At 42.3% G+C, this 27,658-nt stretch overlaps 1 protein-coding gene across 3 annotated transcripts in view; it reads right to left on the reverse strand.

Annotated features, from left to right (window-relative positions):
* Positions 1-27,658, reverse strand: part of PHKA2 (phosphorylase kinase regulatory subunit alpha 2) — a 74,093-nt gene that overhangs the window by 14,784 nt on the left and 31,651 nt on the right. For 2 of the 3 annotated variants that reach the window (XM_081276458.1, XM_081276457.1), the window contains exons 7-25: positions 26,538-26,636; positions 26,191-26,337; positions 24,144-24,197; positions 23,206-23,328; positions 20,704-20,799; positions 16,813-16,920; positions 14,831-14,909; positions 12,060-12,194; positions 11,247-11,356; positions 9,983-10,127; positions 9,649-9,727; positions 8,049-8,218; positions 6,928-7,107; positions 3,470-3,558; positions 2,309-2,442; positions 1,439-1,595; positions 533-612; positions 271-349; positions 34-163 (exon numbers count right to left, since the gene is read on the reverse strand). In XM_081276458.1, coding sequence (XP_081132584.1) covers positions 34-163; positions 271-349; positions 533-612; positions 1,439-1,595; positions 2,309-2,442; positions 3,470-3,558; positions 6,928-7,107; positions 8,049-8,218; positions 9,649-9,727; positions 9,983-10,127; positions 11,247-11,356; positions 12,060-12,194; positions 14,831-14,909; positions 16,813-16,920; positions 20,704-20,799; positions 23,206-23,328; positions 24,144-24,197; positions 26,191-26,337; positions 26,538-26,636 — 2,194 coding nt within the window. The remainder of the gene's footprint in view (positions 1-33; positions 164-270; positions 350-532; positions 613-1,438; positions 1,596-2,308; positions 2,443-3,469; positions 3,559-6,927; positions 7,108-8,048; positions 8,219-9,648; positions 9,728-9,982; positions 10,128-11,246; positions 11,357-12,059; positions 12,195-14,830; positions 14,910-16,812; positions 16,921-20,703; positions 20,800-23,205; positions 23,329-24,143; positions 24,198-26,190; positions 26,338-26,537; positions 26,637-27,658) is intronic. The other variant, XM_081276459.1, reaches the window with a different exon arrangement.

Raw genomic sequence — 27,658 nt, forward strand, 5'->3', positions numbered from 1 at the left:
CAGGTAGGAGCTTCAGAAGCCACTGCCTCTCACCTGAGCAGTTCAGGCTCCTTGCCAGCTCTGTAGCCATCACCTGAATGATCAGCCCAATCCGGAGTCGAAGCATCTCCACAAAGAGGCTAGGCTGGGCCCTGACATACATGGCGAGGTAAACCACAATCTCCTGGCAAAGACACACATGGGGACAGGGTTTCAGAGACCCAGTGGATGACCAAGGGGCCCCCTGGCACTCTGAGGAAGGCTGTCACCCCTCCCATGCCAGCCCCGGACCTGTGTGAGGACCGCAATGCTGATGTCCTGCCCGCTGGCCTCGTAGATGAGTTTTGTGAGCTCCTCTGGAGGAAGAGGCCTAGGAAGGAGCAGGCCACAAATATAATGAGGTGCCTGGGATTAGGGCCTCCTTGCCCTTCATGAAAGATACCTGTTTTCTGTGCAAGTGCCCATGTGACAGAGGGACTCCTGAATAGTACAAAGCCCTGCTGTTTTCCCATTGTTCTCCCACAAACCTGAGGTCTTTGGGCTGTGGACTTACGCCGAGATAGTCTTCTCCCGTGGCTCAGGCGGTAACCCCACAGTGAGCTGTTTCTGGTGGGACAGCAGGTCTGCACAGGCCTAAACATGTATTTGGGAGAAAGGGTGAGAGAGGAAAAAGGGAAAGGGGTTGGGGTGGGAGAGAGATTAGGCAAAGCCAACTGGGTCATTGCCAGTAAAGTCATAAACTTACCTTCACAATCATTATGATCCACATTGCCCTTTGTTTGAAAAATTCATACACAGATCCCGCACTAAGCAACCTAGGCAGGGCTAGGTCTCTGCATCTCCCAAGTGTGGCCCCAGGCCTGGCTCTGCAAGGCCCATCAATAGGTACTTAATGCCCATCTACTGCAGCAGATCCCTTAGGTTCCCTGATACTTGACAAGGCAGGATGAGTCCTTAAGTAGTGATGGTAAGAAAGAATGGCCACATTGTATTCCCAAATTACCAGTTTCTCCATTTCTCACATACAATAAATACCACGACCTTGCCCGAATACTGAGCTTCAGTGTTGTAGGAAGTGGTTCTGGATTTGGCAGGGGCTCAGGGTAATAAATGTTAATGATCACTGTACTGTGGATGTGCACAAATAAGAGAGCTATGTTTCCGAGGTTGTGTTGCCACAGAGTATCTTCATTTGATTTCTTGGCAAGCCTTTTTCTGTGGTTAAGAATGAACCAAACTAATCAACTTGAAATTTCTTCCCTCTGCTTGCCTTCCCAGAGCAGTGGGAGGTCAGGAGAGAAAGGCTTGCCCCAGTTCTGGATTAGGTCTCCATTTTGCTTTACAGTTAAGAGGCACTTGCCTCGAGAGTTTCTGTAACTCCAAGATTGGAAGAGGAAGAGGACGAATACAAAGGGCAAGAGGGGATGAAGGACAACCCAGCAGGCATGATTGCTCTGACCTCAGCAAGGACCTCCACCTTCTTCCTGAGCAGGCCTGAGATGTAGCGAATCAAACCCCACTCTTGGTTCAGGCCGGCTTTGCCATAGAGCTCACTGAGAAGATTGTGAACAGTGACCCCATGCTGTCCTGAGAGATTGGTGTCCCAGTTGGGACCCCTGTCAAGAGATAGAAAAATGCAGAGATTTTGGGCCAGAATGTTTAGACTGCAAGAGGAATGAATGTCAAGGGCTCTGGTACTCCTAGTGCCTCAGCCTCATTGAGAGGGTTCCATACTACCAAAGCATCCCTATGTCCTTTGAAACAGAAGATTAATATAAGGACATTGTAGGATCCTGGCCTCATTCAGCCTTCTTGTTCTGGGAGGTAAGCATCAGTAGGCAAAGAAGGGGATGGAAGACTTATTCATGGTGATCTTGGGTATCTGGAGTGAATATGATCATGACCCGGGTTTCTGCAGGCTGAGAGACTAGGAAAATGAATTAATTAAGGAGAACTGAGAAGGCTCAACCTAGTGAAACCATAAATCTACTGTTGTGGCCTGAATGTTTGTATGCCCCCTAAATTTCTGATAAAATGCTAAACCCCTCAGGATGATAATATTTTGGGGTGGAGCCTTTGAGAGGTGATTAGATCATGAGAACAGAACCCTCATGATTGAGATTAGTGTCCTTGTAGAAGAGGCCCAGAGAGCTAACACATCCCTTCTACCATTGAGGACACAAGAAAGCTGGCTCTCACCAGACACTGAATCTACTGGTACCTTGGTCTTGGATTTCCAGTCTCCAGAACTATGAGAAATGCATTTCTGTTGTTTATAATGCCAATTTGTATTGTATTATAGCAGCCCAAACAGACTAAGACAACTTACTTTATTACATAAAGGATGTACAGGATGTCTGCTTGGTCCTGCAGATTTGAACAATCTTTCAGCTGTTCAACTAGCTTCTCACAGTCCACATCACCATGGTCATCTCTGGGCCACTGGAAGTCATTTTCAGGAGCCTGGCCATATAAAAGTAAAAAAGTAGGAGAGGGGTTGAATGTAGGAACTTTCAGATGATCAAGAAGTAAAACACCAACTTGGTCTTTGAACTCTGGCACTGTGCTGGACCTATTTTTTAGTGAATATTTTATACCTTTTTATTTATAGGCTTTTACTATTTTTGATCAGTGGATCGCCATGTTGACAAATGTTTGCAAGAAATTGGAACAGGTTAAAATATATGTAATTTTTATTTATGCCAAGTTCGAAAACAGGGAAAACTAATCTCTGTTGTTAGTCATTTCCTCCCCCTATAGTCCAAACATAATTTCCATTATAATTTCTGAGAGGGAACCAGAGGTGGCCATTTGTATATTGGCTCAGTGACAATTCATTTTAGTCTATACTTAAGCTGTATGTACCTTTCTGTCCATATATTATACTTTGATAAAATGTTTTTTTTAAAGCAAAATAAACACAAAATGCATGTTTTAAACAATGTAAAATTGAACTTAGTTTAAAATTTCTCCAACAGGCACTGGATATTTTGATTCATGTGAGATAAAATCAAGGGGAGACTTCATAATAAAATAACAAATTATGGGAAGCAACAAGGAACAGCCTGAGATTTTTATGCTCCTAAGAACTCTCTTCCTGGTTTTTATTACATTAAGAACATGAGTAACAGAGCACTGTAGCCTGTTCTGCACGTCATCTGCCTCAGCTGGCTGACAGGACAGGCCAAGGGGACAGATAGTTCACTTCAGCCAGCACCTCCTGGGTTGTATGGGTCAGCAAAAAGGTAGTGACCTTTCCTATGGGCAAAATATAAAGGTTTGCATCAAATTTGGTGATGATGCCGATCATATTGCAGACAACTAAGGGATTGGATTCACATCAAAACTTGGAGCTTCTAAATGGAAAAGTTCTGGATATCAAGAAATACAGTCTTTCTTTTGAGTTTCAACATTTAAGAAAGTTGTTGGGACTAACCCAGCATTATAAAGCATTATGCCTTTTAATTTTTAACTATTCCAAATACTTTACCTTTTTTAGGAGTGGCTGAGGAGAATCAACAAGATTCAATGACTTACGGTGCACACTTAGAACTTTAGTTGGCAAAGTCATGGGAACGACTGGAAAACAAAATAACAAGAGAGTGCTTCTGAAGAGGAACAACGAAGTACTCTTTTGAGAGGTGTGGTGGCTACTCCTCATTTAATATAATCCAACTGAGGAATGACTACTTAGTTTAGCCAATTTCAATGAGAATTTATCATGTGGCCACTTCATGTGCTAAATTTGGGAATGAGAAATAAGCAGGAAATGACTTTTTGCTTTGAGAGAATTTCACTTTTCCCTCCTAGAACTCAGGGGAAATTACTCAACATCTTAGGACTGGAACGAGAATTAGAGAGATTGAGTCACACCTCTCCCCACCCCATGAGAAAACTGAGACCCAGAGAGGGTAGACTATTTATTTGTCCAAGGTTACAAGGGTTCCATAATCCAGGTGTCTCTGCTTCCTGTTCGGTATGCATTTCATTCTACCACTGCTGGATGTTAGGTCTTATGTTTAAACCATCTTTGAATATTATTATCTGTATTCATTCATTAATCCATCTCTGTCTTCTAGGCTATTGTATTGTCTCAGGAGACTAGGAAGTTTCCAAGATAAAAACTGATGCATATTTAAAAGTCATTTATAGCTGGGCATGGTGGCGCATGCCTATAATCCCAGCAACTCAGGAGGCTGAGGCAGGAGGATTCACAAGTCCAAGGCCAGCCTCAGCAACTTACTGAGGCTCTTAGCAACAGCATGACCCTGTCTCAAAATAAAAAATAAAAAGGGCTAGGATGTGGCTTGGTGGTTAAGTACTCCTGGGTTCAGTCCCTGCTACCAAAAAAAAAAAAAAAAAAAGGTATTATAAGTGCCCAGGTTACACTAGTGAGTCAAATCAAACATTGGAATTTTACTTTGTTCCAAATCTCCACTCAGAATGTGGAAAATAATTTCTTTTTTAAAAGATAAATCCTCAAGAATAGGGGGGGAAAAAGAGAAAGGTAGTAGTGACAAGATTTTGGAAGTGGAAAAACCAATGGATGAAAGATAACCGATTTAGTACATACAAAGCAACCAAAGCCCAAGTCTACAGAGGGGAAATACAAGAACCAGTGAGATTTACATCAAAGAATCTCCAGAAATCTTAGGAACTTACTTCACTATGTGCCTCTGAAATTGGGGATTCAAAGGGGGTGATCAAAATAAGGAAGACTGGAGAAAAGCTATGTGGGAAGCAGTGAGCTCCCTAGATGCCCTCCTCAACTCACACAGTGTGGGGACCACCTTGCTCACTCTGACAGGAGACTAGAGGGTTTCTCTGAATGGAGTAAAAGAGGGAGGGTGACTAGGTTCGGGGCTGACCAGTACATATAAAGGCCTGAGTGCATTCCTTATGGAGACTAAGTAGCTGTAGAGATCCAGGCAAAAACACCCTACCTTTCAAGTAGGTGCTGTAGAACATCTCTGGGAAATCTGACAAGTCTACAGCCATGGAGCCCTGAGGCACAAGTCCTACCCACATTCTTGGAGGAAGGATTCTAATGTGAAAAGACAGAAACTTAAACAAAGAGGATAAAGCTGACTGGGGGAAAAGGAAACCATTCAGGAAGAACAAAATGTAAGCCCAAACAAAAACAAAACATGCCCCCCCATTAATGTTCTTAGAATAATAAGAAATTATATGGCTTGCATGAAACAAGAACAGATGAAATTTGGGAACTAAGATTTAAAACACAAAAGCAATTACACTCAGAACAGACAGAAATATGGAAAAAAAGAAGAGCAATGATAAAGACTTCTCTAGGAAGTCAATACTAGAATCAAAGAAATACTAGAAAGTGAGAACAAGGAAAATATAAGAAAGGAAATGATTCAAGAAAGTTTTCAGAAAAACTACATGATTGAAAACTATAACTTTCCAGACTGGAAAGGCCTGCTAAGTTTGACCCAACACAATGGATGAAAATATGCAGGTCACAACACATCACTAAAATTTCAGAACTGAGAAGCAGGAAAGATCCTAAAAACTTTAAAGAAAAAACCAGTTTAGGGCTGGGGCTGGGGCTTAGCAGTAGTGCACTTGCCTGGCATGTGTGAGGCACAGGATTGATTCTTAGCACCATGTATAAATAAATAAAGGTCTATCAACGACTAAAAAAAAAAAAATTTAAAAAAAAAGAAAAAGAAAAAAAACAGTTTATACTGGAAGGATCAAAAATCAGAATGGGTTTAGATTTCTCAATAGCAACACTGGTAGCAAAGATAATGAAGTGATGCTTTAAAAATTCTGAAGAAAAATGTATTTTCAATCTAGATTTCTACCCAGCCAAACTCTCAAATGGATATAGAATTTTTTAGATATTTTCAGACCTGCAAGTTCTCAACAATGTAACCCACCATGTGCTGTTTCTCAGGAAATGACTGGTTGTCCTCACTAGAATGAGAGAGTGAACCAAAAAAAGGGAAGAGTTGAGAAACAGAAAACACTAGCCAACCCAGGAGACAAGTCAAGGAACCCTCCAGGATGATGGTGAAGGAAGATCCCGGAATAAAAACGACATCCCAGACATGGTGGGCAACCAAGTCAGAAAGGAATTTCAGAAATAAACAAGTTGAGGGCTGTCATTACCATGCCCTCTTTCATTGTACTAATTTTTTTTAACCTAGTGAAACTATTCCAGAATGTGTTCCACTAAAACAACAACAACAACAACAACAAAAAAGCCACCACCACTAACAACAAATCAGGAAAGGGGAACACACAGGGAACCCACCAGATTCAGGAAACAAGGAATACAACTAATAGCATGAGCCCAAGGAAATTTCCAGGATAATAAGGATACAACAGGTTTAGAGTGCAGTTGGCCAGAAAGGAGGAGACTCACAGACTGTAAGTAGTGGAATCAAGAGATTCATTGATATGATTACCTTGTGGAAATTGGTATTGTGAGGCCACTGAAGATAGAGCAAGAAATCAAAACAAATAAAAAGAAAGAGCAACTATTAACTTAAGAAAAAACAAAAAGTAAAAAATGGTAATATAATCACAATATACTATAATGCCCAGTTGGGAATAATATTTACATACATATAAGAGTAAATACTGATGTAACTAAACTTTCATACAGCTCCCTTGGTAGGTTAAGGGAAGGGAGTACAAGAGTAGTGAGTTAAGCCAGCTAAATCCTTACCCACGTAACAGAAAGTCAATAGGTGCCAAGCTTTGATACATCAAAGGACAGAAGTGTACACATATTATTTTAGAGATATGGAGATATACGAATGCCAGAAGAAACAGCTAAAGAAGTTAAAAATGGTCGCTTCCAAGTAGACGGATGAGGGAAGCATTTTGTTATCTTTTAGGATTCTTTTAAATTATGTTCATACATTACTTTGATAAAAGAAGGTATTTTAATAGGTAGAAAAGAGTTCAATAACATACATGGAATTTCCAAACCCTTTGCTTTGGCCATCACAGAAAGTATGTCCCGAGTGGAGTGGATGGCACTGAACACATGGAGATCTTCTGTCTTTTTACAGAGAGGGGGCAGGTAGCACCTCAAGGATGTGCTTTGCAGAAGGTGGTTCATATACTGGTCAAGTTCGTCTTGGCTTTCTATAACTGGACAAGCAATAAAAAAAAAAGCCAATGAATACAAGCTACAGAAATATCCTAAATGCCTAATAGTGACTATGTGTAGTGGGCAGTGCCAAGTAAGTTAGTGAAAGGAGACATTTAGATACAGATATTGACACCTTTACCCACCCCATGAGGTAAAAAGATAGAATGTATGTGTGTATAAATTTATTGTTTAGAAAAACTTCTTCCTGGGGAAACAAAACACAGGTCAAGATAATTGTTTACATGACATCATCCTAAGATGAGCTGCATAGTACCTGAAGGACAGCAGCTGACATCAGTCATTTTGTTTTAATTTGTTAAGAGCTAATAAACCTTGTGGAATTCTCTGCTCCAATTCCAACTACTATCAAAAAGCAAAAGCCAGGTCACTTTGACCCAACTGTTTGTTCAGATTAAGAAAGGTTATATACATGAGGTTTCCTTCCTCATATCTATTTGAACTCAGATGGTTCTACCATTCCTTTGACAATTCAAGCAATGTGTTTCTGTCTTCAGAATATATTTTGTGAGGACTGGGGGTGCAGCTCAGTGATAGAGTGCTGGCCTAACTGGCATGAAGCCCTTGGTCATCCAGGGTTAGATCTTAGTTTAAAAAGCTGTCAAAAACAGTTCAAGGAGTAAGTTGAAGCAAACAGTGCAAATGAACTCAAGGTGCCTAAGCTTCAGTAGGCAAGTGAGCTATATCCAAACACACACACACACACACACACACACACACACACACACACACAATGAAAAGTCCTCATACTTGAAACTCTTCGTCCCTCTGGGTTTAAAAAAGCCCCACTTTCAAAGGCATCATTTTTAGTTTAGATTTATATTTTAATTTTTTGTAGTTTAGGGTTTTAGGGCAGTTTTATCAGAGTACAAAGGTTTAAATAAATTCAAGGAAGCACCCGCAAAAGCCTTCCACGTGATACCTTGATTGCAGGTGTCTTCCCCATATCCTCCCAGATCTGAGTCACTATCAGGGCTGAAGCTCCCTTCACTGGCATCATCAAACAACTTCTCATCGCAGTCTGGATCCAGGAAAGTCAGATACGTGTAGAATGATGTGGTGAGGAATTCCGACAGGTTCCCTAATTTTACTCTGCCAAAAAGACACTATGTTAAGGGACATCAATGGAGTGTGGACAAACTTCCACTATGAATCACTGGGGGACTTTTCAATAACCAGGTGGTGCTTCTGCCAGAATCAATAAATTTATCACTCAGCAGATCACCCTAAGTAGTCAGCCAAGAAATTACAACAAAAATTCAATAGCAAATATGAAATGAAAGCATGTAACATATTAAAAGTCAAAATAATCATGCCAATTTCTTATTCCAACCCAACACAAATACCAATCTATTTTACTGCACCAACCAAAACTTATTTTACAAAATAAATTGAGCAAACACTTTGAACCAGAATCAATGTGTGGTGTTCCCCCCCCCCCCCCAAAATGACTGGGCCAGAAGCAATCATTCTCCTGGTGCACTTGTCCTTACCATGAAATGTGGTTACACAGGCATAGGAGGGGTACTTCCCTCTGAGCTACCAGTGATGGAAGAAGCATGTCTTAGAGTCAAAGTTCTCTCTAGAAGGAATCTGATGAACCCACTATCCCCAAACTGGAGCAGATGTCCTGAGTGGCCCATTGGGCTGAAAAAAGTTCCACTGGAAATTGGGAGCCAGGATTGGCAGCCTGGGATCCCCACAGAGGCAGCAGCCCCCAAGTTCTGAAGTTCAGTCCCTAGATGCTGGGAGTGCATGGGATTTCCACCCTACAAAAACATTCTTAAAATGACAGACCAGAAGTGAAAACAAGATACTTCCCTCTGAGCTACCAGCATCAGATTAGGACTTAGCTTCAATAGTACTGTTCAAGGAGTAAGTTGGAGCAGGCAACGTAAATGAATTCACAGGTGCTTGGGCTTCCAAGGGCAAATGGGCTGCAGATAGCCTCAGGGAAAAAAAAAAAGCCTACCCTTGCCTGAACAAAAAACTTTGCCCTGGAAAGCCAAGGGCCTACTTCTAAGGATTATTTTGTTTTGCCTTGGCAGACAGGGTGTCACTAAGTTGCTTAGGGCCTGGCTAAGTTGCTGAAGATGGCCTCAAACTTGTAATCCTCCTGCCTCAGCCTCCTGAGCTGCTAGGAATTATAGGCATACACCACCACGCCCGACTTCTATGAATTATTCTTAAGGTGACAGTATACTACTGTCAAACATTTATATAGCACTTGATGAACCCTAGGCACTTGGTGTTTTCTTCCATGATTTTTAACAGAAACACAGTACTCCATAAAGGTATTCCAAGAAGGACATCACTTTAGAGAGGTTGATGTGCCCACCTCTCTATGCCCAAGACCACCTAGTGCCTGCAAAAGTTTGACAACCAAATGCTGTTTCAGGAGGAGGTAAATTTTAAATCCTTGGTTTTTTTTAACTTTAAATACTATGTTTCTAGGTTCAGCAATTGAAGTGAAAATTGATATGAAAAATGGGAGAAAGGCAGCAAAAGATTTAAGAAATTACCTAGCTCCTCCGAAATATCCGTCCTCTAGTTTTCTAATTGTAGAAAGAACTGCAGAATGAATGTCTGAGCCATCATTTGCTGAAGGAAAAAAAAAAGTGATGATGAGTTTACTTAATCTGGGAATATATTTTTTTCCAGCTATATACTGAAATGTTTTCATCAGCACAATCTAATTAAATTCCTTATGGCACAGAAGACTCCTGAGATAAGAAGCCAAGCTGCTAAGGAGTCCCTTCAATACTCAGCTCTGTCCATAGGATCTATTCTAAACCTTGGAAAAGGACCCAACCACCCATGGGGCATGACCCAGCCAGATGGAATTCAGGAAATTACTGAGCATGGTGTGTGTGACGGGGAAGGTGAGTGTGGGTCTGCCTGTCATCCGCCAGCAGGTGCACAGGTAGGCCAGCTCGATCCTCAGCATCTCCACCATCATCTCGTTGTCCAGGGCCAGGTAGAAGTGATGTTGGTCGGTGAACTGAAAGTCAGAACAGGTCAAGTAAATAGCCACCCTTCGTTTATCTCCACACAACACCAGCTGTCTCTCAGGGCAGTACTAATCCTGGAGTTTTGTTGCCAGGGAAGATGCTCAGTGCTGTCCTTAATCCACTCATCATGGGGCCACTCCCCTTGAGATCAGACAAATCATCTTGTCATCTGCCCAGAAGCTGTGGTTAAAATAGCACAGAAGGCAAGGGTGCACTGCTAGATTTGTTTTCAGCTCCTCCAATGGAGGACTTAAGTGCTTTGCCCAATACCAATGTCTCTGAAAGCAAACCAATAACTCCTTAATTCCTACTCCTTCCAGGGCTACTCAGTTTGGAGATGCTTTCCAAGTGAGGCCTTGAGAGGAGGTGAGATGTGGAGACACTGTTCACCTGATTGATGCCTGGTTAATGCCAACTCAAAGCACTGCTGCCTGATGTCGATGAAAATCAAATTGTTCTCCTGACCTCTGGATTAGTGCATGCTCAGCTCTGGACTGAAATTTGGTGCTAAGGGAAAAAAATTCACAAGGTTTAATTGATCAGCATGGGCTCAGATGAAAAATAGCAGCTTGGGGCTACTGATCCAAGACACCACAGTCAACCCTGTATCCAAGTAAGCTGGGGCCATGCTGTGCCCCATGCTGACAAAGCAACCCTACCATTCATCTTTCTAGCTGTTCAAAAAGTTTGGTTTAGTGCTTCCACAGGGCTAGTTTTCTTTGGAAACAAAAACACTGAAGATAAGTTCCATAATCAGTATATCCTGTAGCCCAATAAGGGGGCTAGGGTCTGGAAATCCAACTGACAAGGGTTAAGGACTATTAAGATTAGAAGCACAAGGGTTGCAAGTCAAGTGACATGTCACTAGCAAATTTGTAAAGCAGTGTGACTTTCACTAATATTGATGACTGGGAGTAATGACACATGCAATTTGGTTCAATCAACATTTATGAACACATGTACAAGGTACTAGGTATCACTTCATATGTCTCCATCTGAACTTATGCATGCAGAATTCTGCCATGTCTGTTGAAGAAAAGCTTACCAGACAGAAAAGAGGACTTAATAAAAGGATGCTGGTGGGTTTGCCACTGGCCTACTCTTCTCACCTGGGGTGTAAAAGTAAAGATTTGGTTCCTAATCACATAGAGTTTAGAAGTTCCAAGAACACCAATATGCCGATATGGTCGCCCACTCAGCTTCATATTCTTATTTCGTCCTATTTATAAAATAAAAGAAACACTAGAGTTAGAGGAAATATAGTAACAAGTAAGTAATCTAGTGACTCAGGGTAAGGCTGGGCTTATTTTTATGTTAGATAACCCACTTTTTTTTTTCCTTCAGTGCTGGAGATGGAATCCAGGGCCTCATGCAAGCTAGGCAAGTGCTATACCACTGAGCTACATCTCCAGCTTGTACTGTTGTCCTTTAAAAAATGTGACAAAGTTGAATATAGACACAAATTCTACCCGCTTCTATTCATGCATGTATATGAACAGCACCAGTTCAAATGTGGACAAAGTGAACTTATTGAAAGAACTTTATTAATGCTGACTTTTATTTAGTATTCAGCCATAAAACTAAACAAGGTCAAGTTCTAGAAAACTAAAGAGAACCTGCTTCTATTTTAATGGGTAAATGAGCATTTTCTAATACCACAGATAAAAATTAGAAGTATTGTCAAGACACAAATGACTCTTCCTGTTGTGAATTTTCCAAGGTGGCTCCTTATTATACACTAGATCTGCCAAACGGTCAAGCCAGCCTACAGCAGTACCCACTGAGCAGGCTGGGGAGCAGGTACTTGTTTGTGCATTCTCCTTCACGTCATGGTGCAATCACCTGCTTAGTGTTTTGCCCAACTCTTCAAACCACAAACGTAGAACTGAGGTACTCCCTTGGCAAATGAGCCCCCAACCTACCAAGCTTGGCATATATGTGACTGAGAATCCGGCCTGGCTGGACTCGAATTGGATGAATGTCAGCAACACTCTGGACGTTTACCCCATGTTTCCTCAACAGCTCCTTAATGTGACTGTTTTCTGCCAAAACAGTGACTGTGAACAAGAACATAGAATCAGCATCAGATTGTGCCTCATGTCTCTGCACTCTAACATGCTATTTATTGTCCTTTCTTCTGCCTGAGAGGCACATTGGCATGCTCTCCACACGTTATTTGGTCTTGGAAATGGTGGCACTGGTCCTGCCACTCTTCTTGGTCCTCTGTCCTTGCTACCCCTCAACACCCATGATACATATTTGTTAAGTGCCTTAGTGTGCACTTCTAGAAACTGTCTTCAATAGGCCCTATGCCAAATTACCCCATCTCAAATAATGATTTGCCTCCCCTGGATCTGCATTTATTGTAAACCTGTTTTGTGTCCCTTTTACACTGGGTCAGGAGTGAACACAGCTCCCTCAGGGGATACCAAAAGAAGCCTGCACCCTGCTCCTTAGAGCAGGGAAAAGAAGAACATTGTGATGTCTACTTTCAGGGGACACTGACTGAGGGGGAGGGGGAGACTTCCTTCCTTCCAAAGGAAAAAAAAAATGGGCCTGCTAATGGAGATGCTGTGGAAGTAGGGAGCTTGGCCTACCTGGAACCATAGCTTAGGACCCTACAGGTGGGAAGAGCCCTTTAGAGCTAGCCTAGACCTCATCTCCAGTGGGTGAGGCTGGGACCCATACTCCTGCAGGCCCGGCTCTGAGTGTCTGGGATCTGGGGGCTGTGAGGGTGGGAGACCTTCACTTGAGGCCACATTAGTACAGCATGTACAGCCCAGGGATCAGCTGGGCTGTACATGCTGTACTAATATTGATGGCCTTTTATAAGAAAGGGCAGTGCTTTGGCAAAGATAAGGAGTATGGATAGGGGACTGCAGAAGGGGGAGTACAGACACAGAGAGATGGCTGGTACTTTGTCCAGCTGCACAGAGCTTTCTGGGAACTTGGAACAGAGTGATAAGGCCAGAGAATGAAGGCTCAGCTACTATTAATGTGGCCCCAAGTTCCACCACTATCCCCATGGGCTGGGGGTAGGGGGCTGAACATACAATACATATAAATGCCACTGAGAGCTGACTGGCACCTCCTTAAATTTACATAGCACTTGGTGCTTTTAAAAGTATTTTAACACTCATTATCTCATCTGATCTTCATAACATGCCACTGAAAGAAGCCTTGCATGATTACCTGGCCAGTTGCAGCTGATTCAGGACTGGAACCTAATCCCTCAGGTCCTAGCAAGTGAGGCTGGAGGGCTTCCTTTGACATCTTTCCCTTCTGAAGCTTTCAGTAACTTGCAGAAATCCACATTTTATTCAAAGCCACATAGTGGCCACTCTATAGAGTGACTCTTTTAGAGCAGTGGTTTGGATTAAGACCTGGGAGCCTCATGATCCAATGCAGTCATATGTGGATAAGTTTCTGAAACTATATTTTCCTTCCTCCATGCCAAATACTTTAATAATTTTCACTCTATTCTATTACATTAAAAAAAAATGTGGGCCAGGACCCATCAATGTGTCCTGGCCTGCAGTTGGAAGAGCAATCTTGTAGATTTAAGGCACTAATTAGCAGAATGTGCTCTGGTTAAGCACTGGGACCATGGAGTGCAGCTGGACCAGTCCATCTGGAAGTCAGAAATAGATTCATGCCCCAGCTTTCATCTATGGGTCCCTGAGTAGGTTAACTTCTAAGTCTTGCCTGTAAGATGGAGATAACCATAATTGTCACAAATTTTACCTGATCAGAATGTTATAACAGTTAGATGTTTCCCACGTTGGGCCTGCACACAGCACTGACTGGAATGACAACCTGCTGTTCATCTTATTGCATCATGGGCGTGTGCAGCGAAATGAGCCAATGGTCACAAAGAGGAATGCTTTTCATTTCTTTAATCGCCGCTTTCAATGTATGCATGTGTAGGTGCTAATCAACACAGAAACGAATATGGCTTTGTCCTAATCGTACAGTGGGCTATGGTATTAGATGGCATGTGAGTGTTCTGTGAGGCAACATGTGATGGAGCTGCCAGAAGGTCCTCTAGAAGAGGAAGGAAGGAGAAGGAATCGCTGTTCTGGGGGCATACCTCAGGTGGAGCCCTGCACTGCCAACTTCCCCCATGGCAATCTCAGTTCTTCTCAAGAACATCTGTGGAGGGGGCGGGAGTCCTAACAGCCTGGAGATGCACAGCAGTGGAGTCAGGTGCAGTCACTCTGTGGCAGCCCAGGCTGGCCTCCTACCTTTCTGGACGAGGAGCTGGCTAGAGAAAAGGGAGGGGAGGTGGAGGTGGGTGGAAGGTGGAGAGAAGTCAGAACTCCACAGAGAGGACACTTGCTTGCCTTCTGAGATTTTACCAGGCTCAAGCTCTACTTTTCAGATTCACAGTTTTGAAAAATGATGCTAAATGAATCATATGGGCTTCAATTGCAATCAAGGTTTAGATTCAAGAAAAACTAATGCTTTGTAGAAAGTAAATTTATAGTTGGGAAGAATACTGTCCCTTTTGGGAGTAACTGAGTTATATAAAGTATCTCACAGAACTGCTATACACTAAAAGAGCATGCACACACACTCACACACACACACACACACACTTTTTTAATTAAATAAGAAACTAGGGAACAATTTAAATGCAAAAAATGACATTGGTTTTACAACTTAGAGATGAATAGTAAACATGCTCACAAACCTTGTACTACAACATCAGGTTTGACTGAAGTAGAAAATCTTCTATTTAAGGGATCAATTTCACCAGTGGCAAGGAATCCCTATGAAGAGAGGAGTGGTGACACTATGAAATATTGATTTAACTAAAATTTCACCTTATACTTAAGTTAGAAAGTGACATATCTCGGGGCTTAAAACACTCAAGATTTTTTCTTTATGTTTTACGAGTCAATGGCTTACTTTCTCTGAAACAAAGTATGCCATTCAAATTGCCACTGACAGATGGACTGTATGTCTGACAGCTGGCTCTGCAGGGCTAATCAAATGCATCTCCATCTTGTGTGAGTGAAAAGAATGGTAACTAGTATTTCCTGAGCTCCTCCAAGTGTCAGGTGCTGGTGGAGCCCCTATGTGTGCACTATCTAATTTAGGTCTCCTAACAGGTAGGTTCTACCTTCATCATCAATTTACAGGTGGGGAAACTAAGGTAAAGGTACCTGAGGGATATGAAAGAGTGAGTACCTGGCCCAGGGCTGACTATTTTGAACCACAAAGGTTTCCCCACTCTTCCAAGTGTGCTCTTTGAACACGCATCACCTTGAACTTTCTAGAAATGTTCCAGAGCCCCCAAAGAGGGAACCAAGGTGTTCTGGTAACTCTGTGGAGGAAGTGGACCTAATATGAGCCCAGAGAAAGGCCTTTATGGTGGAGAGGAGGAAGCAGAGGAGCACAGTTATTTTCCATTTCACTGATACAGAAATCTGAACTGGAAGGTACAGATAAGGAAACCGAAGCCCAGAGAGGTTAAAAGGTCTGCCCCAAATCACAGGGCTGGCTTTCTGAAGTAGATAGATACTTTTTCCCTACTGAAGAGAGAAGTGTGAAACACAGTCCATACTCCCAAGGGCATGGCCATGAAACCAGACACAGCCAGGGAAACATTGCTCCACCTTCAGCAATATAGCTCCTGAGGGTTACTTCCACTGTGCCATCTTTCATTTAGTCTAGAACACACCAGGAACCCAGAAACATTCTGTCTCACTGCTGCCTCCCCCATTAAAGAGCTGGTGGAATACACAGGGATGGGCCACCCTCAGAGGCTGGCAATCCTTTGCTGTCTTTCCTGGGCTCCTTCTCCCACACCCTTCCCCAAAGGCCCAGAAAGCTCCACTAGAGCCACACTTAGGACTGGGAGGTTTATTTTGAGGCTGTCAAAAGCATGTGCATTTTACAACAGAAGCCTGGGGACAAATAAATGCTCAGCAAGGGGCTGGTGACGCACACCTGTAATCCCAGCAGCTGGGGAGGCTGAGACAGGAGGATGGCAAGTTCAAAGTCAGTCTTAGCAATAGTGAAGTGTTAAGCAACTCAGTGAGACCCTGTCTCTAAATAAAATATAAAATAGGGCTGGGGATGTGGCTCAGTGGTTGACTGCCCCTGAGTTCAATCCCTGGTACTCCCCAACCCTAGCCAAAAAAAAAAAAAAGAAGGAATAGGTCAAGAGGCAGGAGACTCTGGGGGAGCGGGTCGCGAGTTGGAGGTTGTCTGAGGGACCACCTGGACCTGCTGCCTCCTCTAGTAGAGAGATCTGGAAGTCCTCCTGTTTCCTGTGCCTGGGGCTGGGGCCAGGGCAGCTTCACTCATCCCATCCCATATCTTCCAGGATCAGATGTGCTAATCCTGGTTGAGAAATGTCCAGCTCCTGCTGACCATCAGTTTATATGCATTCTAGCCAGAGACAGGAATGTCAGCAGGAGGAGGGACAGGGAATTTTGGCATGTGGCTGATCTGACCTGGTTAATGTAAATATGAACACACTAGGATAGGAGTCAAGCCTGAGAGCCAACACAGTACATTTGATTTTAAAGGCAAGAATATGCAAAAGACATGGAGATGCAGAAGACACTGACAATCATGCTGTGCAGACAGTCCCTGTGCTCTTCCAGGATTCCCTACACCTCCATTCAGATGGTTTCCAGCCGGTGAAGTCACCAAGCCCCCTACCTCTGCCAACAGGGAGCTGAGGATGTACAAGGACTGACCCCAGAGATGGGGCAGCTTCCCCAGAGGAACTCTGTCCACCGTGTGAGGATTCTTGTACTCTTCATCCACCTGACAGAGAGAGCAAAACCCAAAATCAGACCACCAGAGGATAAAAGGGCCAGTGACACCTTACACTGAGGATTTACAAAATGGTTCTCATTCTTTAGACCAATTCTGTGCAAGTGCCAGGATGTGGGACCAGGAAGGTAAAAAGACCCTCTCTTTGGGAAGCATGACTATAAGCAGCAGAGATGTCAAATCTAGGCCTGGTCCCAGGCTAGTGCTTTGCCCATAAGCACACTATGGGCAGTAAGTGCAGGAAGCCTGGACTACGTCCTTCATGCACACCTCTGGGCATCAAGAAGTTCCACAACTTGTGGTTCCATATGGCTGTATTACGGGTAAAAGGGTCAAAAACAGCAGCCTTCAGCTGTGGCAGTACCTGGCTGGATGTCAAGTCTAGTTTCTTCTCTCTTGCTATTGCCAGGGGTATGCCTATGCAAGAAAATTACCAGAAGGTGGCACTATTTTTTGTGGAAAAACAATTGTGCTGCTAGACCATGAACCCTCCGTCCATCAGGGCTTCAGAAAAGAGAACCCACTGGGAGCTTCTGTCTATCAAAATAAACTCCTGGGCTCTGCTGGACAGTGCTGGCTACCCATTGTGAGTTAGTCTGTGACTTACTCTCTTATAAACTCCATGCTGCCTTTTGAGTTTTTAGTCATTGCAATGTTGGTTGGGGGTAATGTACTTGACCACTTTCCTCCAGAAAACATAGGTTAATTGAAGGAAATAGGAAATACTTATCCCTCTATTCTGGCCCTTCTGAACTGCTTGCAGGCACTCAGATGCACCATGCATGTGGCCTCCTGCACTGCCTCTATCTCTGGACCTAGCTCCTCTGGCCCCACTAGCCAGAACCTCACAGAGATAGCACTGGTTTGGTAACCACATTGGTACTCCATTCCTTAGGTTGGCACCTGGCATAAGCAGCTGCTCACTACACATTTGCTGGGGACAATTTCATTAGTTCCCAACTGTCCAACAGGGGACCCTTTGGCTGGCACAAGTATGGTGGCTGAGATGAGCAAGGATGAAACCAAGCTGTTTGCCACCCTGGCCTCGGGCTTTTGCTAATTTGCACAAAGCTGCCATATGGGCCTGTGGTGGTCCTGTCTCCAGAAATCCTTCCCAGTGGTCTCTACATATTATTGATGTAACTGAGGAACCTTCCTAGTTGTCATTTGTAAGCAGTCAATACAAAATGTAGTTAAGGTAAAATAGTGTCCAAAATTGATGTCTAGCATACAAGCATAAATGTGCTGAATACAGGAGGATGTTGTAATGACAAGCAGAAACTGAAAGATCAGTGTGGAACTTAGAAGAGACAGAGCTTCAGAGTACTTTTTATGATGTGCAGCCAGTGCTGTCCATTAGAAACTGAAGTGCAGGCCAGGTGTGGTGCACACCTGTAATCTCAGTGACTGGGGAAGCTGAGGCAGGAGGATAGCAAGTCTGAGGTCATCCTCAGTAACTTAGCAAGACCCTGTTTCAAAATAAAAATATAAAGGTCTGGGGATATAGCTCAGTAGTTCAAGTACTCTTGGGTTCAATCTCTAATATCAAAAAAAAAAAAAAAAAAAAAGCAAAATGCAGCTTATAACACCTACCATTTACTATGGTCACTGCAATGTGCCTTTTGGTAGAATAGGGATGGTTATTCTCTACCATACAATATATAAAATTCCCCGAGATGATTTGTTTTCCTTTTCTCTGCTTCCAAGTTTTAAATTACCCATTACTAATTTTATTTTGCCAATGCCTCAGTATATGAAAAGGAGCAACCTGAACAGGGGATAGGAACATGTAGCTGCTGGAAAGTGACCCAGCTCTACCCTCACATCCACAGCACACATAGTAAAATGAATATATTTGCAGGAAATCCAAGTTTTTAACACTCAGAAAACAGTCCCTAGCCAGGTAGAGTGGCACATGCCTGTAATCCCAGCAATTTGTGAGGCTGAGGCAGGAAGATTGCAAGTTCAAGATCAGCCTCAGCAACTTAGCAAAGCCCTAAGCAACTTAGCAAGACCCAGTCTCAAAATAAAAAATAAAAAGGGTTGGGGATTTGGTTCAGTGGTTAAGTGCCCCTGGCTTCAATCTCTGGTATCAAAATAATAAAAAATAAATAAAAAATAAAAAGAGTCCTAGCATGCTCCACAGCTTGATCTGTACAGTGAGGGAAAAATAGTTCTTGTCTTAAATCTTGCCCTTAACTCTGGAACAAAATTACTCCTGAGAGAGCTTGGATGATATGAGCTGTGTGTCCATGCCAGGATGAGGGGGGAGCTTCAAGATTCTGGAGTGCTGGGCCATTGGTCCTGACTGGTGGGTTGAGTGAGACCATTGGAAGAATACAACCAGTTCAAGGTGCCACCCAGTGAACCAGTAGGGAACCAGCAAGTTAGACGGGCTGTTATCAGTGTAAAAGAACTAAATGCATCTAGCAGAACATTCTACTTCTCACAGAAACTCAACTCCTTTCTTTTATTTTCTTCTTGTTTTAATTGGTTCAGTTATCTAACATTTACTAGTTCCTTCTAGATTAAATAAGACCCAAAGTAATACACAGTGGTACTTTTCTGCTTTAAGGATCAAGTCTGAGATTCCTTTAAAATGTATTTTCTAGCAAAAGTAAAGGAAAGTCCACTATACCAGTGCTTTTAGAAACCAAGTGAGAGCAACCATTATGTAGATATTTCTATTAGGTGAAAATATATCACTCATTAGGAGGCAGTGTGGGATTGTGGGGAGGCCCTGAATGTGGGGTCTGGTCCCAGGGCAGAGCCCAGTGCTGTCTGAGCTTTGACATGTTCCAAAACCTCTCTGAACTGAGACCGATTATTTCCAAAGTCACTGCAAGTCCCCTGGCCATATGTATGGCCTGATTCAACCACAGAACACCTAAACCCAAGCTGATTCAGGATAGGCTTCTGCTGGATCCCTGTGGATCTTGGGGAGAGCCAGCTCTCTGAAGGCCTTTTATCCTACAAATGCAATAAGGAAACTTTAAAGCACTAGGAGCATGGCAGGGACAAACAGCCTTGAATGGAGAGTTCTTTTCTTATAAGCATCAGATGCTTACAGGGAAATCCTCCCACCAAGCCATATAGAGGTCCAACAGACCCAATTTAGGAAACTGGATAGAACAAAATCACCTTCAGTCATCTCCTTGGAACTGGACAGTTTCTCTCTTCCTGATGTACACTGGCTTCTGACAATTACTCAAACTCTAGCTTGGGAACCCCTTGACTCAAAGGAGGAAAGTCTCAATTAACCCCCTAAAATATGTTTCTTCTTCTATGGCAATGTATAAGAACATGGTGCACAACAGTGTTTTGTGCTCTGTAACATTCCTTCTACCTCGGGTCCAGGGAGGGCAGGTATGTTCTGAAGGTCTTTAACTGCCACCTCCGTAGGACACTCATGGTCAAGCATGTTCCACATGTTTTTCCTAAAGCCATATTCCTTGTGATGATGGTAACACTACCTAAGGCTTCAGAAACCACTTCTCCTGGGTTGGGGTTGTGGCTCAGTGGTAGAGTGCTTGCCTAGCATGCATGAGGCACTGGGTTTGAACCCCAGCACCACATAAAAATACTAAATAAACAAAATAAAGTATCGTGTCCTTCTACAACTAAAAAAATATTGTTTAAAAAAAGAAAAGAAATCACTTCTGCAGAAAAAATGCCCATCAGGCCTGGAAGTGGGATGAAGAATACCAAAAGGATAAGCACCGACCAGTTTAGTTCTAGATGAGCAGTGCAAAAGGCTTTGTGCCACATGGTTACCTTGTCAGGTGGGACGGCATAGAGTTCCGGCACCAAGTGGATCCCGTCCTTGCCTCTGATTAATATTCCCTCCAAGGCCTCTCGGTACTCTTGGACCTGGAAAACAGCTCCCTTACCCTCAGTATGAAAAAGGTCAGGTGATTAATGCTGCATTAGCAGCACAACTTAGAAAAATAGTTCTCTTGGCAATAAAAAGATTAGAAGTCGGACATAGGGTAAAGAAATATACAAACATGTCTGCTCCAGGAGCTCCAGAGGGACTCCTGCTGACTGCTCATTCCTCCCTTGCGTGTGTCTAAACTCAGCCCCACCTGTCAAGCTTGTGGGGAAAGGGACAGAATAGCCCATCATGAACTAGCTGTTTCTTCCTCAGAATTCCCACAGTACTCATATCTGTCTTTAACTCATTGTTTAAATATTTTACTCTTCTCACATATTTAAATTTAGTGCTAGGAAGGAGGGTGCACGCCTGTAATCCCAGCAACTTGGGAGGCTAAGACAGGAGAATTACAAGTTCAAGGCCAGCCTCAGTAATTTAGTGGGGCCCTGTCTCCAAATAAAAAATAGAAAGGGCTAGGGATGTAGCTTAGTTGTAGAGCACTCCTGGGTTTAATCCCAAGCACCACAAAGAAAAAAGAAAAATAGAACCAGCCCCCTGGATTTTTAATATTTTTTCTTTGGAGAGCCCAGTCAAATACCTCCCAGATCTAGTTTTCTTTTCATTTTATATTTATGAATGGCAAAGCATGATCATGATTGTATCATTTTACAAATGTCAACAAGACATTTGTATAGGTGTATAGGGTGATAGACTCTGTTGAGGCTTACAAAACAAAATATCAAGTAGTCATTTTTGTTTTCTCTCCCTGCCTCCCATAATTGTTAAGTCTGTTCACATTTGAAATTCAAAGTCAATCATTTTGAGATCTTTCAACACTCAGATAAAAAGAAGACATAAGACTCAAGACAATCACTAATGTGCAAGAGTAAGAATCAACAATGAGAGAATAACATTTCAAGCTTACTGCTTTGAATTCCTGACCAGGGGAGCTTTCAAAACCTAAAATGTATCTGAGATTGCTCATCTCCTCTTCTTCCAAACCCAACAGGCTAAGAAGATAGCAAAGTATCTGAGTCAGTAGGGCTTCAAGTAAGCTTCAAGAGTATAAATCTGCTCTGTTCAACAAAGTATGCTCAAGGCTCAGCACAGTACCTGGTGCCAAGTAGAAGCCAAAGAAATATGTCTTGAACAAATGAGTGCTGCATTAACCAGTATTTACTGAGCATTTACTAAGTACTAGGCCCAGGGTCCTTTGATAGAGAAGTGGGGAGATTAAATCCAGTGTGACCCATGCTGCTGTAGGTGCTGTGAGGTATGGCAAAGGGGTGCCCAACTCAGCTTTTAGGGTAAAAGAAGGCTTTCTCAAAAGCCCACAATGAACTGCGTGAAGGAGTGGGTCAGTTGCAGGTAGAAAGAATGTCCTAGGTCTTTGAGAAGAGTAGCAAGTGAGTTTGGCCTGCTGCAAGGACTGAGAAGGATTTCAGTGTACTGGTTACAAAACTCAAGGAAGGTAGTAAGCAGAAAGGAGTCAGGATACAGTGGTAGAAACCAGACCAGAGCAAATGAGACCCAACAAAACTCATAAAGATCTTGGACTTCATTCCAAAAGCAATCATAAAGCCATCCAAAGCTTTTAAGCAAGGCAGCAGCATAATCTAATTTGTCTTTTAATGAGATCACTCTGGCTTGGCTATAGAGAATAAAAACAACAGGGAGTAGGGCTGGAGATTGGGAAACCAGTTAGGCTGGTACATTAAATAAGAGCTAATGACAGCAAAACTCGAGTTAAACTAGAGGAAATGAAAGCAAAACCACTGGCTCATCTGGAAAGAACAGGAATAACCAAACCAGTCTGGGATAGACAGAAACCATGCCTCCTGGTACCCATGCCTCTGTCTCGTGCCCTCCTCCTTTTGTATGGGATGGCAGTTTAGCTGACAGAATGTGATGAGAATAACACTCAGCCAGTTCCAGACCTAAGGAAAGCTTGGCAGCCTATGCTTTTGCGTTCTGTGGGGAAGGCAACCATCAATGTAAAAAGCCTAATGGCCTAGGGACTTCAATGCTGTGAGAAGTTAAAGCTAGCCATGTGAAGGAGAACCAAGCACCCCCTCAACAGTACAGCTGAGCTCCTAGCATCACTTGACAATCAGGATTAACTCATGAGTGAGGAAGATCCTGTAGGCCCATGGAAACATCCTAGCTGACATCAGGAGAAGCAGAGACAAACTGTCCCTAATGGGCCCTGCCCAAATTGCAGAATCATGAGCAAATAAATAAGAGTTGTTGTTTTGATTCACTAAGTGTCAGGAGTTTGTTAAATAGCAACAGGTAACTGAAAGAATGACTTAAATTCTTACATAACCTATGTTCTACTAATAATTAGCATGACAGTAGTGTGAAAAAGCTTATTATCAGCACAACACCTGCTATATTCTTACCTGAACAGCATCACCATTGAAGATTCCATCTATGATGAAATAAGTCCAGAACACAGGCCACTCACACTCAATGTTTTCAAAGAGCTTGAGTTCAGCAGGGTCATAATGCAATCTGTTTGGGTCCTGGAATCAAATACATAAAACTTTTTTTTCCTTTGATATGAGGGTTTGAACCCAGGGTGCTTTACCACTGAGCTACAGCCTCACTCCTTTAAAATAATTTTTAAAAAATTCTGAGACAAGCTCTCGCTAAGTTGCTGAAGCTGGCCTTGAACTGTGCTTCTCCTGTCTCAGCCTCCCAAGTTGCTGAGATTACAGGCATGTGTCACTATGCCCAACCACATAAAGGTGGTTTCTTAAAGGTGATATCAGATTACATACACATTACCATCATGTCTCACTGGGTTTCCCTTGCTTGCCTGATTCAGTGTGGCTTTCAGGAAGGCATGATTAGGAGCCTCCTATAATGAGGAGATGCTACTTTGGACAGTTTTCCATGATAAAATTTCAGAAAGTAAATCAGAAATATACACAAGACTCCTTGGTAGTCTATTTCACTAAAGCATCCTATCTAACAAATAAATAGCAATTTCCCTATTGCAATGCTTGGCAGACAACCTGTTTTATTTATTCATTATATTACTCACTGTGACAAAGAAACCCAAGGAGGAGGCCATGGATGGTCTTTAAAAAAAAAAACTGTGTGAGCCACAGAACTGTTTGTCCTTGTCTATAAGCTGGCTTTAAACTATCAGCTTGCTGTCCTCTTGATGATCTTACTATTCTACTGCCTAACTCCAGGCTTGCTGACTCCAAAATTAATACTTCCCTTTCCAATATTCCAACGTATAATTATAATCAATAGAGGGAGAACAACACACTGGCAAGTTAGATATGAAGCAGTTAAAGGACTGTAAGAAACAATATTTAAATACAACCTCTCTTGGGGTCTTATAACCATCTCGAAGGAAGCGACAGCATCCATAACGCCCCTAGTAAGGTAAAGAAATAAAATACGTTTGATGAAATCACAAGAATTTCTTTGCCTTTTTTATTTTAATTCAAGTCAGCCCTTCATCCTCTCATCCATGAATCTTTTAGTAACAAAATAGGCCCCAAGTGCTCTTTGCTATTAGTATAAAGGCTTATTCTTTAAGTAGTATGCAAAGTACTTGGAAAGAAATGCTGAAATGCTCCACTGGAGTATTGGGGCTGTGAGAGTAATTACTAAAAGTTCAGTGACTGAGCATTCTTTCATTGTGATTACTGTGTCAAACAAAGATGCAAAGGGACTGTAGCTATTTGGAGAAGCCACCACGGCAGATAACTTGGATTGGCTAGCTCCTGCTTGAAAGATTGGGGAGCCGTAATGACACTCCTCAGACTCCTTGCTGTTGGCTCTGCCATCACATGTGGCCACAAGATTTGGCAGAGAGGGAGGGAGGGGCTTGCTGTGCTTAGGAGTGTCACAGTTGGTTTTCCTGCTGCAAGACTCTAGCTTCCTGGGTGCCAAGAAAGGAGGGTAAGTGCAGCATTCTTCATCTAACCCCCTAATCCCTGGATGGCAACTTTGGGTGTCCATTTTCCAGTTTCTTCAGTGTGAAAGACCTCTGCAGCAGACCTGCTCTAGCATTGCTCCTGGAGGCCTGGAGCAGTGCCCCCATGTGGTCCTGGGAGTTGTCCCAGGGGGCTCAGCCCACAACCCACTCCTCTAGTAAGCACTTCATTTCCTGCATTAGCTCCCTTCCTACTCCAATTACTTTAAGAGATTCCTTTGTTTTTACTGAACCTGACCACTACAGCCATTTTGTTTTGGCAATAGGATTGGAGACCCTTTAACACTTTCATTTCCATTTTTCTCTGAATCTAAGTGGAATAATCAACATGCAGATTTCAGCTTAGGAAACCTATATTCTTTGGTAATTTTACTGATAATTTCAGTTGGGTAGAGTACTTAAGAACAGTTTCAATTTAGAGTAATATGTCATAGTTATTGCATTTCTCTGCAAAACAGGATATTTTTTAACCTGGATTTAACTCTGAGATCACCAAGTCTCCTGATATTGTGAGTCAACAACATCAGGAGAGGTGCTTTTTTTTTTTTTTTTTTTTTTTCCCTAGTAGTGATTCTAGAGCTTTTGAGAGATTCTCAAAGGAGACTGTCTATGATGTCTAAAGGTTTAAGTAGCCCTGCCTTAGAAGTATGGTGGTGGTAGGAATAGGAATTCAAAAATGCCTGATTGAGCTCAATTCACAATAGCTAAGCTATGGAATCAACCTAGGTGCCCTTCAACAGATGAATGGATAAAGAAAATATGATACACACACACACACACACACACACACACACACGATGGAATATTACTCAGCTATAAAGAAGAATGAAATTATGGCATTTGCGGGTAAATGGATGGAACTGGAGACTTCCATGCTAAGAGAAATAAGCCAATCCCCCAAAACCAAAGGCCAAATGTTCTCTCTGATATGTGGATGCTAAAGAGAGGGGAGGGAAGAAAAGGAGTTGTTTGAATTAGACAAAGGGGAATGAAGGGGACGGAGCAGGGTGAGAACAAGAAAGACAGTAGAATGAATCAGACATAACTTTCCTATGTTCATATATGAACACATGACCAGTATAACTCCACATCATGTCCAACCACAAGAATGGGAAGTTGTTATACTCCATGTATGTATGATATGTCAAAATATACTCTACTGTCATGTATAACTAAAAAGAACAAATAAGATAAATGAAGGCAAAAGTGCCTGCCTGAGTCAAAGTTCTGCTCCTTATGAAGAGAACTAAGGCACTTCATCGCTCTGAGACTTTGTTTACTCACCTATAGACTCAGCTTTGGGTAAAGCATGAGTCCACTTAAATAAAACAAGTCATTAACCTCACAAATGAGCTACTCCTACTTCATGTCATCATGTGAAGTGGCATTTAATACAGGGTGGAAGAGCACTAGTGTAACCAATGCTTACCTGGAGCTTGGAAATAATTTCATTTTTGGTCACATTCACAAGGTTCATATCTTCCACTGCAAAGGCTGGGAAAGAAATAATGGAAAGAAGTCCAGCATCAATCTCTTTAGATGTCGATGCTCTTGGCAGCATGGAGAACAGAATAGACTAAATGAAAAAACAAAAAGGTGGTTTAACCTGGAGAAGCACTAATAGACACAGTATCTAGAGACCACAACCTTAGATTCAAGGCAACATTCAAATGAGTTTGTCAATTAGAAAGGTGGAGAATCTAAATAAGAGCTCAGGTCTTTTCCTCCATGATTCTCCTTCCCTACTTTCTAGAATTCAGGAGACTGAGCTGTTACCTGGCAGTGCTCAACCTCATCAGGCAGGACATGGATTACTGACTTTCGTCCTCCATGGGCTCCAAAAAGGTCCAGTTCATCAATTGCCTCAAGTGCTGCCTACAAATACAGGCATGAATTACTTTTTTTCTAATGTACACACATTCCAATATCTGACAGTCCTTTTTCATAAGCAATCTAGCATCATATTTTCCCAAAGGCCATGAAACACATTTTTAAAATCCAGTTAAGGAGTCCTCTGGTCATGTCCTATACTCATTTTCAGTGGCTCAAAGATTTCCAATATGTTGCTGCTCATTCCAAGAACAAGAAAGAGAAAATAGGAAAACATTTCCTAAAATGAAATTAGCATTCTACCATAAACTGAAATTTTAACAAATTCATATCATCGCACACACGTGTGTATTTGGGGGGCTAGAATAATGATTGGCTTCTCTTTCACCTATTTTAGCAGTGAACTTCTACCATTAGCACATCTGGTACTTCAGAAAGTTAATTCTTTTTTTTATTGATTTTTTTAAAAAAATAAATGACAGCGGAATGCATTACAATTCTTATTACACATACACAGCACAATTTTTCATATCTCTGGTTGTATATAAAGTATGTTGACACTAATTCGTGTCTTCATACATATACTTTGGATAATGATGTCCATCACATTCCACCATCCTTGCTAATACCCTGCCCCCTCCCTTACCCTCCCACCCCTTAGCATGGGAAGAATAGACAAACTCTAGAAAGTTAATTCTTTTAGGAATAAGTGTGTTTTCTGTCAGTTTACCTAAATATACTTAACAGAGCACATTTATTGTTACTTTTAAAATTCTGGCTCAAGCCTTCACTCTGTCCAAAAAATCTACTTTGGTCTTAAAAAACAGCAAGGGAAGGAGGCATGTTAAAATGTCTACAGCAAGAGATGCAAACTGGTGGCCTACAGACATAATCTACCCAACAGGTGAGCTTCGTTTGGTTTCAAGAGTATTTTCTAAATGAGTTTGAATTAGAATATTGGAATACATTTAGGGAAAGTTTCCAGTATCCCCAATACTCCCCTCTCCTCCCAATGTTTTTCTATATGGTCAGTTTCACTTGTTATTATTGTCTGATCCTGTGGATTT

Source organism: Spermophilus citellus (genome assembly GCF_964194105.1).
Source record: "Spermophilus citellus genome assembly, chromosome: X".
Taxonomy (NCBI): Eukaryota; Metazoa; Chordata; class Mammalia; order Rodentia; family Sciuridae; genus Spermophilus; species Spermophilus citellus.